General features: G+C 40.3%; 1 protein-coding gene across 1 annotated transcript; it reads left to right on the forward strand.

Annotated features, from left to right (window-relative positions):
* Window positions 1-392: 392 nt before the first annotated feature.
* Window positions 393-8,457, forward strand: LOC118622401 (U4/U6.U5 small nuclear ribonucleoprotein 27 kDa protein-like; the record flags this gene model as incomplete). Its single annotated transcript, XM_036249800.1, has 3 exons — window positions 393-432; window positions 1,201-1,385; window positions 8,020-8,457. Coding segments are annotated over exons 1-3 (663 nt in total), but the record flags the coding sequence as incomplete, so codon positions are not given.
* Window positions 8,458-13,602: the final 5,145 nt, after the last annotated feature.

Consider the following 13,602-nt stretch of genomic DNA (forward strand, 5'->3'; position numbering starts at 1 on the left):
GGGAGGGAGAGAGAGAAACAGAGAGAGAGAGAGAAACATCGATGTGAAAGGAACACATCGAGTGGCTGCCACCCACACAACCGACCAGGGCCGGGGACAAACTGCAGCCGAGGTATGTGCCCTTAGCGGGAACCGAACCCGGGTCTCTCAGGACCGCAGGCCGACGCTCTAACCGCTGAGCCAAACCGGCCAGGGCTTTTTTTTTTTTTTTTTTTTTTTTAAAGTCTTAATGACCAATATAGGCAGTCATTCAGTGCCAAGCTCAATAAAAATGTAAACGGAGGTACACTAGTTAGGAGTAGTTATGATAATTATCAATTATAATATAGGTTTATTGCATGATAATATATTAGTTTAAACCATATAAAATTGTTGATATTTGACCTACAAAAATGGTGATTTCATATGGTTCAGCTGTCCTAGGAGCAAGAGGTACAGAAGGCATTGTGGAGGTGATCTAGACTACATGATTGAGAATGAGTTGATGGGTTTGGAAAAGGAAGGGGATCTAGGTTGCTCAAGAGGGCAGATTAAAATAGCTAACCATGGATCCAGTATGGAGAAAGTCCAGAGGAGTCATGAGAGGGTGTTAAGATACTGGGGAAATTGGGATGGATTGAGAGATCATCTCTTCTCCAAGCGCTCTTCTCCCACCTTGCCATCGGGGTCTCTCCTCTCCCAGATCTTATCTCAGGGAAGCCTCCCCCGTAGTGCTCTTTGATTTTTCTTTACAACACTTAAGAACACAGTTATTGTGTATGTAGGAGTGTTTACATCTCTGTCAGTTCCACTAGACTGTGGTGCTCCACCAGGCAGGGCTGTGTTGGTCTTGTTCACTACTACAGCTCCAGCGCTTGGCACAGTGTCTGCCCCCAGAGTTTCAGAGTGCCCGGGAGAGTATGGCTGGGTAATGTCAAGGAGTCTGATGGGCGATCGTGGAGGATGGTGATTAGTGAAGTATAAAAGCTGATGGTACAGGGACAGGAATAAAGTGAGTCAGAACCAAGGAGAACAGAAGAAATCGATCAGGTGTTAAGGGCCGTGGGCGAAGAGGCAAGCAAGGACTGGTGTGGTCTGAAGAACCTGGAACAAACAAATTGACTTTAAATCACTAGAACTACAAAAAGAGGGTCTGTTTGATACAGCTGTGGAAGTGCCCTTAATACATGAGAAAGACAGCTGCTCCCTTTTCCTCCCTAGTCCCACTCTTCGAGCTGGAAGATACGGGGAGAAAACGGTTCTTCGTGAGAGAAGGCATTGTGACCTCAAGGAGTCAAGTTCAAGGGACAAAAAAGGGAAGTGAGGTTACAGAAAAGACAGTGAACCCACAGTACAGCTGTGGTCTCAAAGGACACGTGAGCACGTTTTCGGAGGAGGGTGGGAGAGTGAGGAGACTGGCCTGGAGTGGCAGGTGTGGAACGTGCGCGATGAGGAAGCCCCCGAGGAGAGAGGTGGAAGGAAGGAGAGGAAGAGCTCTCCCTGTGGTGCGGGGCTGCGGGGCGCGGGGCTGCGGGGCTGCGGGGCTGCGGGGCGCGGGGCTGCGGCGTATTCCGGGGCCCTTCTGCAGACCTGGGGTTTCTGAAAAGATGGCTAATGAGGCAGTGTTCCCACTGCCTTCTTCCTCAGCTAATTTAAGATTGAAAAGGTAGAGGTTGAAGTCCCTGCCCTAAAGTTTAGTATGGAATTAGGAGAACAAGCAAATCTCTCTCTAATTATTCAAGTTGTTTAATGATATGCTTTAACAGTTATTTTGCTGCATGGCAATTAGATTCAAATGGTAAGTCAGTCACATAAATGAATATAATTAGTAGTGTTTTTGCATAGTTAAATCAAGCATTTAGAGGCCTGTTAGGCAAATGGTGGTCCAGGGAGAAGGAGAATGTGTGGCTCCTGGCAGTTCCCTTGCTAACGGGAAGGATTGTTTATTGTCCCAAATTCCCTCCTTGGTGTGTTCCCTAGGAAGGCAGCTGCCCCCTTCCAGTAAGATCATCTTATGACTATTTATAGTTTAACTTTGTCCTTCTCTCCAAACTGAGGCACAGAGGAAGAAGGAGGGATGAAGAAGGGGTGGGGGCTGGATGGGTAAACAAACACCTTTCTGCCAGAAGAGTACGGAAATTTCCTGACTTTGGAAAAGTATCTTATCGTGTCTTGCCTCAGTTCTCCCCTCCCCCAATTTTATAATATATTTTACTGTCTCAAATTATTTCAAACATAGAGGGAAAGAATGTAAGTACCCCCACCCATTTTGAGCTTTACCAGATTTTAACATTTGGTATATAACTTCAGGATTTAAAGAAATGAAAGAAGTGGTAATCACAGGCACAGGTGAACCCTTTCTCATACCGCTCTCTGATCTCTTTTTTTGGAGTGTGGAGAAGCCACCATGCTGAAGGAGGTATGCATCACTCGCATGCATATTTTTATACTTCTACTACATAGGTGTGTTTGTCAAAATAAATATAAAATTTTTGGTTTTAAATTTCAGATAAATGATATACTATACGCTTGAGCTTAAAGGGGTTTATTCAGAGGTAAGCTAGAGAATAACCAACTATCAAACTTCAGCCACATGACGTCAGCATTAAATTATCTTACAGATCAAGAATTTCAGAGGTAGGTGATTCCAGGTCCGGTATAGCAAGATGTTCAGTTGTATCATCAAAGACCTGGGCTGCTTGTACCCTTCAGCTCTGCAATGCTTAGTGGTTGCATTGCTCTCCTTAGACTGGTTGTCTGAGGTTAGCAGGATGACTGCAACCAAGATTATAGTCTCATACAACTACATTTAAGGCAGGACAAAAAGGGAAGAGAGCAAAATATTTCCCGTATTACGTTCCCCCCACCCTCTTGTATACACTCTGCATAGTCCTGGGACTACTGTCAGTATAATGGATTTAACTCCCAAGGTTCGGTTATGTTTTATGGCACAGCTAACTTTCAGATAGAGAGATGATCCAGGTGGTTCTGAGCTAATCCCATGAGCCCTTTTGTAGCAGAGGTTTCTCCAGCTGGTCACAGAATAGAAAGTCAGAGATCCAAAGCAGAGAACAATCAGTGCCTTTTGCTTGAGTTAAATGGAGGGCATTGCATAGCAAGGGATGCAGGTGTTCCCTTCACGCGGAGATGGACCCTGGATAACAAGCAAGGAAGTGAATACTTCAACCCTAAAGTTGCAAGGAACCGAGTTCTGGCAACAAGAATGAGCATGGAAGATTTCCCCCCAGAGCTTTTAGATGGTAGCTCAGTCTAGGCAAAAGCTTTATTTCACCTTGAGATATTCTAAGCATGGAACCCACCTATTCCATGCCAGACTTCTAACCTATAGATGGTGAGCTAATAAGTGAACATTGTTTTTAAGCTACTAAATTGTGGCGTTTTGTTACACAGCAATAGAAAACGAATACAACCTACCCAATAATATTGAGTAAAATTAAAATGCATCCAATAAAGTATTCTACTACTATTGGAAACTAAGTTATAAAAGCATATTTAATGACATAAAAATTCTCATGATATATTAAGAAAAAAACAAGATACTAAACTATATGTAACTGCATGGAACTATACATATGTATGATTCCAAATGCATATCTTGGTAAAGTACACTGTACTGTACTTTAGTGTCTTCATCTGTAAAATAAATTGTACATTTTATACATAAAATAAAGATTCTATATTTCTCCCTTATAAAAACTAATATAACCTTATTAACTATTTGTTTTTCCTAAAACACAATAAAAAAAGCAGGATGAATTCTTGATTCTTTGCATTTATGTACCAAGTTTTAGAAGAATAAATTGGTGCCCTATTAACCTCCCAAATTAACTAGTGAGGTTTTAAAAATCACTGTGAACTCATGGATTAAAAAATTTTTAATTCATTTTAATATTTTAATTCATTGTAGCTATTATTCTGTTTGATGTTCAAATCATTCCATCTTTGGCGAGTGTTAGCATCTTCAGGTTGGCTCCTATGTCTCTAAACATGACCTCTTTGGTCTTTGATAACTTGTTTATTTTCAGGCACAGCCACATATTTAGGGACAACTTGGTATATTTTCTACTCCAGAATGGCAGCCAGCCATTTCTTCAAGGAGCTCTGGCTTATTTTAGTAGGAAATAGTATGTAGAGACCAAAGTGTAAATGTTAGAGATAATCTATATTAATTTACATGGTTTCTAGATCATTCTGGTGTACACAGCTGGAAGAAAACCTTGTTTGTCAATGACATTAATATAAAACTTATGTGCTCGATTTTTCCATCTATCTGATAGTTTAAATAACAACATTATCAATAACAAGACTAATGAATGCCATTTAGGATTTTTCTATGCTTTTTTTGTTCTTATGGTATATTCGACTAAGAACGTACAGTTGTATTGGTGTGTTTTAAAATTGTTTGACATAATTACTCTCTGTGTCATTGTGATTCTAAATTGATATACAATTAATATTCTTTTGTTATGCTTTGCTTTTTATCCTTAGAGATTGCTTAATTTCCTTTTTTATTTAATTAAAATGTATATATTATTTACATGATTCCAAAGTCAAGATTGTAAACCAACTTGTGTCCAAGGGGTTTAGCTATTTGGTTGTATATTGATTACAGTGGACTCCTTTCCACCAGATGGTGGCAGGGATTTCTTCTTATCAGAATGGACACTGTTGTAGACCTGGGTTTGCCTTCTTTGCCAGTAGAGAAATTCCCAGAACCACCATCTGAAGACTTAACAAATGCTTGAAATATGTGAATAATATTCCGTACAACATAATCTCAGAATAGGGATTATTTTACAGCAATAAAGAGATGTGACAATAGGCACAAGATTGACAGGTCTTATCTAAACTTCATCAACCTAGTAGAATGGTGGAATGGTAACCAACTGGTAAGTGGTTGGTTAAGGCAATAGCTCAGGAATAATTGCTAGAGTTTGAGTACTATACTCCCAGAGGTGGTACATGCATTGAACCCCAGGCTTGGTTCTGAGTTTAACTGTTAGAATATAAGAGTCTGGAAGTTAATAGGTAAAGGCAAGGTTGGCCCTTCTCCCAATAACTCCTAGTGATCCATTTGTAAAATTTGTACTTCCTATCCTCATGAACTGGTTCTGCTGGATTAGAAGTTCTGGTTTATGATGAGTGTGGGGAAACATTTCCTTCATAGTGAACTTGAAACTATTACTACCATCTGTGGGTTCTTTGGACTCTTCATGCCTAAGGACCAACTGTTACTATACTGGCAGAGAAAATTAAACCTTATTGTCATGAAGACTTAAGTTTACTGCTACATAGTAGAGCAGAGAGGAGTATGCCTGAAAGAAGGAATTCTCCAGGGTGTCTCTTGGAGCTCCCATGCCTGGTAATGATTAACCAGCAATTGAAGCAACCTCAACCAGGGAAAGTAAATTAAAGTCTCAGACCCCTTAAGGATGATGGTCTGGGTCTCCCCCAAGCATGCAATCTAGAACAGCCAAAATGTGGACATGCCTTAGATCACCGAATCCCTATAAACTTCATAAATGAATAAGGCTTCTGAATCTTATAGTGTTTAACTCTCACTATCTGGAGGACGTTTTACCAAGAGATCCAGAGTAGCTGCCACTTCTTGCTCATGAGTATAAATAACAAAATGTCATCAATATAGTGGACCAGTGTGATATTCTGTGGATTGTCCAGATGGTCCAGGTAACTTCAGTCAATATTATTTTTCTTAATTATTATCATATCTTATATTTATTTATCTATTTTTGAACTTTGTCAAATTTTTAGGGGTGACATTGGTTAATAACATTATATAGGTTTCATGTGTACAGTTCTATAATACATCATCTGTATATTGGATTTTGTGCTCACCAAGAAAAGTCAAATTTCCTTCTATCACCATATATTTAATCCTCTTTATCACTTACTACCTTCCCTCACCCACCTACCTACCCTCACCCTCTGGTAATCACCACATTGTTGTCTATGTGAGTTTTTATTTCTTTGTTTGTTTTGTCTATTCATTTTTTCCTTTCAGTTTTATATTCTACATATGTGTGAAATCACATGACTCTTGACTTTTTCCGACTTATTTTACTTAACTTGATGTTCTCAAGATTCATCCATGTTGTCGCAAATGACAGTATTTCATCTTTTCGTACGCCTGAGAAGTATTTTATTGTGTATATATACCACATCTTCTTCATCCAATAATCTACCCAGGAATACTTTGGTTGTTTCTATGTCTTGGCCGCCAGGAATAATAGGGCAATGAACTGAGGGGCACACGTACATTTGAAAATAAATGTTTTCAAATGTTTCAGGTAGATATATAGAAGGGAGATTTCTGGATCATATGGTAACTCTATTCTTAATTTTTTGAGGAACCTCCATACTGTTTCCATAGTGGCTGTACCAGTTTAAAAGGAACCTTCATTCAGTCAATGTTTTAAGAGAGTAGATTTAACATAACATCAGAGTATCTCTCTACTAGAAGAGAGAGATGAGAGTTTATTTATATTTCATTGTTTTTATCCTCACTCTAGGACACTTTTTGCATTCATCTTCAGATAGAGCAAGAGGGAGAGAGGGAGGAAGAGAGAGAAACATCAATGTGAGAGAGACACATTGACTGGCTGCCATCCCACCCCAACCAGGGATGGGGACAAACTGCAACCAAGGTACGTGCCCTTAGCAGAAACCAAACCCAGGTCTCTCTGGACCACGGGCCAACGTTCTAAAGGCTGAGCCAAACTGGCCAGGGTGTGAGTTTCCTTAAATGTTGATAAGGGGGCCTCCACACTTTCCTTTGAACTGGTGATTGATTGCTCTGATGCTGCCTTCTTCTTTCTTCAAAGCAACTATGGTAACAACCCCCCATTTCCACAGACTTTATAATGATCATTTCTGTTTCTCCTCAAACACCAGCAATGTTGTATGAGCCAGTTTTTCCTTTTTGCCTATATCCTGTCCAAGTTAATCACAGGCATAATTTTGTTACAACATGCTAGGGACTATGGGCACCTCACCTGTCACCAACAATGAAACCCTCCTCCAGCTGGCCCGCAAGTGATTCAACTCTAGGACAGTAACGTTGGAGTCTGCTTCCTAGGAACACTCCTATACCAACTCTTTTAGGTCATGTTGTCTAAAAGCAGAGCCTGAGACAGGTGTTCAGGTGGACATTATTTACTTTCTCGGGAGAAAAGGAGGAAAGAAACAGGGTAGGCAGTGGAAGGCATTTAAACTAGGATGAAATATCAGATGGAGTCTGGTTTTATCTGGTTTTCCACGTGGAGCTCTAGGGCCTGAATTACAACATCGTGTTTTGTTTTGTTTTTTTATCCTCACCTGAGGACATTTTTCCATTTGTCTTCAGATAGAGTGGGAGGGAAAGAAGGGGGAAGAGAGAGAGAGAAACATCGATGGGAGAGAGAGACATTGAGTGGTTGCCACCCACAGGACCTCAACCAGGGCGGGAACAAACTGCGAACCAGGTACGTGTCCTTAGCGGGAACCGAACCGGAACTCTCTGGTCTGCCAGCCGGTGCTCTAACCGCTGAGCCAAACCTGCCAGGGCATCAGGTTGGTTCTTGAAGCAAGTCTATTCTTGTCCCCAGGTAGTCATTGGCTGTGATCTATTCTCAGGATTGGGGTGGGATATAACCTCCCAAATTAGGCAACTCTTGTTTCATCAAGGACAATAACCTAGAGAAGGTTTTAGTTTCATGCCCTAATTAGCCAACAACACCAGCTAGAGTATGGGTACAACAGTCCTGGTCACCCTTTTCTTCCTCGGCTTCCTGGCCCAACCTGGTGCTTCTCCATGTGGACTTAAACTGATGCGAATGCAGTTTAGAATTGATATCTCTGAGCTCAAAAGTGCGCCGCGCGAATCTGGGCTGGCTTTGTGCAGCCTCTCTTCTTTAGAAGCCGGAACTCTTGCCGGTCGCTCAACGTTTTCCAGTCGGCAGGGAAAGCGCAGTTCCGGCTGTCCCGGAAGTTCTTTCACAGTCGTTCCCCAGGCAGTGCTAGAGCCGCAGCCGCAGCCGCAGCCGCTCTCCACCGAGGGAACGTAGGCGGTCCCGGTCCGCTTCCAGAGAGAGAACGAAGGCCCCAGAAAGGTCCCAGTGCCGGGAGAAAGATCGGAAAAGGAGCCGTTTGCAATCCCCGCACAGAAAACGCTCCAAATCCCCAAGACGACATAGATCCACATCTCCTTCCCCCTCTCAAGGGAAAGAAAGAAGAGATGAGGAACAGAAAGAAACAAAGAGCGAAGAACAACAGATTACTGAAGAAGACTCAGAGGGCAAAACAGAGGAAGAAATGGAAATGATGAAAGTAATGGGATTTACTGCCTTTGACTCCACTAAAGGAAAAAGGTTGGATGGCAATGTAAATGCCTATGTCATAAATGTGTCTCAGAAGAGGAAGTACAGAGAGAGCGAAAGGGAGAGGGGGAGAGGCAGTGACAGAGACAGAGAAACATCGAGGCTGGAGAGACACATGGATCGGCCACCTCCACACGCACCCCAACTGGGGACCGAACCCGCCCTGACAGAGAATCGAGCCGGTGACTAGTCACCGGACTATGCTAAACCAACTGAGCCACACTGGCCAGGGCTCAAATTATAGATTTTAAATAGATTTCTCGCCCAGATTGATGCTGTAAGGATTTCAACTGTAAATATATTCTTCTGTTAGGTATACTTTTTATTAACACCACAGGAAAAACCAATTCATACTTGAAATCTCACTGAATTCCTCATGAATGGAAAAATCAAGAAGACATCTTCAAACATTGCCTTTCTCTCTACTTTTATCACTGATAAAAGACTAACATTCTAATTAATTTAAAATGTGAATAATGTGATTTGAAAATGCTGGTGAGTTAAGAACCAGAATGAATCATCATTGACATTCCTTTGTAAAGTTACTTCCAAATAAAGTTTTATGAAGGAAAAAACAAACAAACAAACAAACACAGTCCTGGTCAAAAGGATCTGGCCAGAACATCAGCACCATTCATGACAGCACGAAATATACTTTCAGAGCAAGACAGAGAATTTGACCAAATGGACTGAAGTAGCATTTAAGTTACATTTTTAGAGATAGTTTATCATAAGGTGAGCACGATCCGCACAATCCTTTTCTCGTGAAATTGAGCGATGCCGACAGGGCAGACATTTGCTGGTTCGGACACATCTGGACATTACCTCTAAAGACAGCCACAGACATTAGGTTAATTTGTCTTCAGTAAACTATGAGTAAATTCTAAAATTATAGTGTTATTTCCATCAATTAATTCTGTAATTCTTCAAAATTTTTGACTATTTTGAGCTCTGAATGTTCAGGCATGGGGAGTGAGCACATCCCTGGCTGCCATCTGCTCAGTCCACATGTCCACATGTAATCTGCATTTTCGTGCTTTGAGCAAATCAGCAATGCTCTTTTGTTCCCCCGCAGTCTCAGGTTCAGGGTGCTTAGACGTCTTGTCATATTCACAAGGATGTACAGCCTTCTGAGCCACTGGGGGTCTGACAAGTTGGGTCTCTCAGAGCCTATTAATTCCAAAAAGTCCTTCATCTGAGGTAGCAGCTCAATAAATATCTTCAAGTTTCAATGACTCAGTCATCTGAATGCATTAAAATAAAAGAAGTCTGTCACCATGCTCCTGTTATTCTAAACTTCTTCTTTGAAAAGCACATAAACTCTTTATGGTTAAGGACATATGATGAAGAAAATTCAGTTTTGATCACTTCTACATAATGCAATGAACTTGAATTGCACAATTCATAGCGCAATGGTGCTTTATAAGCAGAACATATCACCCTTATGTTTTGAGTTGAATAAATTGCCGAAGTAGTTCTTTTTCTTTTTATTTCAAGTGTCTTAATGATAGTACCCAAACTTAACTTTTCCTGTTTAAATGTTGTTTTCAAATTCCTTATTGATAAGCTATTAGATATTATTAGTTTTTAAGTGCTAGCTAATTAGATAAATCTTTTTTTTCTTTTTTCTTATATTTTCCTTCCTCCCTCCCCTCCCTCCCTCCCTCCCTCCCTCCCCCCTCCCTCCCTCCCTCCCCCTCCCTCCCTCCCTCCCTCCCTCCCTCCCTCCCTCCCTTCCTTCCTTCCTTCCTTCCTTCCTTCCTTCCTTCCTTCCTTCCTTGTTAAAATCTTTGACTGAAAGCTTCCTAGCCACTCCTGGGGGAAGGCATGGACTGAATTTGACCTACAGGGCCCACTTTTACTTTGGGCCAAGTGAGTGACCTTTAATTCTATCCTGTGAAAGTTTCAGGAGGTGAAGAGTAATATACAACTTTCATGCTGTAAAGAATGAAGAAACATTCAGACAACTTTTGAACTTAAAATTAAATGTATTATTTGGAAACTTAAATGACTCCTTTATTTCCAGGACAAATTTCTTGAAGTTCCACGAGAAAATATATCTTCCTGAAAAAAATTAAGCCAGACAAAGCAGTTCCTCATACGGAAAGCACCGATAACCAAGACATCAAGAGTAGTATTTTGCATCAAATTTATTTATTTAAAATAGACTTGGTTTCTTAGAGAAGTCAAATTACAAAGGAAAAAGAAGAGAATAAAATGTACTCAAGCTTTTCTGTGACCTTCTTTCAGTTAGAGAAGTGGAATGATTTAAGGTATGTTTTCAGATGGAATAGGCAGAGCTTGGTTATTTTCAGCATGATTGTAAGGATGTAAATATCAGCAGGGTGACTGAAGAATAAATAGAAGGTGTGAATTTTGATGCTGGGTTTGGAGTCCATTCTTTAAGCAGTTTGACTATGATATGGAATAGAACAAAAGAGTGGAAATAAAAAGAGAGTACATGGTGTTCTTCTAAAGATGTGATTACACTGAAATGCATTAGAGCACTAATAAGAAATACTTGGTCTAGATGGGGAAATTGAAGATACAGGAAAAGGCAGATAATTGAAAAATAAAGTCTGATAAGTTGAGAAGGAAAGGGATCTGGAGCTCACATTGGAGGGATTGACGTCTGATGTAATAGGAGGAAAAAAGGAGTTCATAGAGCTGCATAACATTTGTAGACCGTATAAAGGTTTTGCTAATCTTTCTGAGATAGAATAAACTTTTGTCTTAGGATGGAAAAGAGTAGAATTTTCCTAGGTATTCTCGTAGCCAAATATTACATCAGACCTTGGAGCTCCCTCTAAGTGCTCTGCTTGTCACCATTCATAATCCCCTTGTTAACACTCACGTTCTCCTCAGAAACTCTGCCAGCAGAATTATATGACTTCTGGAAGTTCATACCTCTCAATCTCAGTGCTTTTAAACCTTTCCTAAAAGTTCAACGGTTGGCCCATTAACATAGCTACTTGCCTTGACCGTCCACAACAGGTTAAGTAAAGGTTGTTCTTACTTCTCTCCAAGCTTATTGGATATAGAAAATGATATTTCTTCTTACTTTATCTACATTTTCTGCCAAAATTTAATTTCCTTTGGACCTGCCATAACGAAATAAATAGGCACTAACACTAATATCTCTGAAATTGACAAGGTGTTCCAGAAATCATTAAGCCTAGAAAATATTCTTTAGAATTTCAAAGAAATAGTAGGCATTAAAAGGGGAAAAAATAGATCAGTGTTATTACTTGTGAGCGATTTGTAAATTCTGACATTATTTTAGTGCTATTAGTAAATGCGCAGTTATTTAAGGATGGTTTTTCTTAGTCATTGGAAAGATGTGGCAGGCTCGTCACACCTCATAGAATACAGCAGACAGTGATGGCTGATCCCAGAGAAAGAGCAGGACAGACCGGAATCGACAGAACACTGTTGCACTATTTGCTCTTCTTGACTCCACTTCTTACTTCTTCTTTCTTTCCTAAGAAGAGTGTGTATATGGTGAAAATTTGATATCCCCAATACTTATGCCATGTCATCTTTTATGCCTGCTAATAATTATAGGATAAAAAGGAAAAACTTCAGGGTCAAGTATTTTAAAGTGCACTTAAAACTTGAATCAAAATACAACAAATTATAACTCTCTCTGCTTAACTTTCAGGTAAAGGAAGAAATTGCAGGACCAAGATACCATCAGAAGCTTAGATAGAAATAAAAGCCCAAAGCAAACCTGCTTGCATAGCTTTTTTCCTTGATTCTCCTTGTTTTTAAACCAGCTCTGTTAAAAGATGGATCTGTGTTCTCTCTTCTTGAAACTAGGTGGTTCTGTGAATACGGAATTGACGTTGTGTGATTTCTGAGGCTAGGTTAGAAAACATGACACCTTTAATCTTTTCTTTTCTTTTGAGATGTTTGTCCTTTGATTTAAATTCTATGAGGGTGCCCAGACTAGCTCATGCAAATGAAGAGGACCATGTGGAGAAGAACTGAGACCCTGAGAAAAATGCCAAAATTAACGGCCACACGTGTAAATTACTGAGTGAGTCTTCTGTTGACTCCAGCCCCTAGCCACAGAGTCATTCTGGCTGACCCTACATGGAGCAGGGCTGAGCTGACTCTGCCAAGCCCACTGTAGATTTCTGAACAATATCACTTATCACTTAATAAGCTACTGATTTTGGGAATGTTTGTTACGTAGCAATAATAACTAGAACACCCTGCTACAAAAATATCCCTTCTGTTTTTGGTATGTTTAATTGTTAACTTTTTGCCTCACCTATGAATGTATTCAAGTTTCTCATTTTAAAAACCCAATTTTTCCTTTACATTACCCTTCCAGCTCTTGCTCCAGAGATCTCTTGAGTATTCTATACTGGACCCTGGCCATTTAAAAAAATAATTAGTCAAAAGTCAATTTGCTGGGAATAAAATGCACAAATGTCTGATTTGCCAAATACTCCATTTGCCACAAAGTTGTTTGCATCAGTTGTCTGGTATAGATTGCAAGTAGCAGGGAGACTGTGTGGTGTCCTGGTCCTCAGACTTTTACCTGCCCTGCTCCCTGTCCTTCACTCTTTCTTTCCTTTGCTAATTGCAGCCTCATCCTGGGATCCTTTGTTTTCCTGGTCTCTTCTCCCGCATGTCAACTCTCCATAAGCTCCTCTTTTTGCCCCTTATTGTCTCCATGTGGTCCTTTCAAGTCTACCCTCCCCCACTGTTTAGGAGACTTTCTCTCCCTCATAAGCAATCTGGGTTATTCTGTGTGCCCACTTGCCTTCTCTCTTTTCTTGGCCAAGACCTATTACCTCCATCCCACCTCCTAATTTGTTTATATCCCAGCACCAGATGCAAACTGCACATTCTTTAAAATGCTGCTACATTTTAAATAAAAACAAGCCAAGTGGCAATCCATAAACCTCTATACATGTTATAAGGAAAATGATTTCTGCAAATTCGTAAAATCAGTAATTTAACAAATTGGTCATTTGGCACACTGATTATCCAGCGAATTGACATAATACTTGGGGTCCTCATTCTTGTCCTCATCAGATCATGTTTATTCCTTGCTCAGTAGACATTCCTATTACTCAAAGGACAAACTCTACACCGTTGTTTTTCAGCATATACAATCTAACTGTTGTGTGTTGCTTCAACATCTTTTCCTACCATCCTCCTCATATCTTGGTAAAGCTCCAGGAACATTGAACTGATTAGTCTCTGCGAGCAT

Source organism: Molossus molossus, unplaced genomic scaffold (assembly GCF_014108415.1).
Source record: "Molossus molossus isolate mMolMol1 unplaced genomic scaffold, mMolMol1.p scaffold_m16_p_9, whole genome shotgun sequence".
Classification (NCBI taxonomy): Eukaryota; Metazoa; Chordata; class Mammalia; order Chiroptera; family Molossidae; genus Molossus; species Molossus molossus.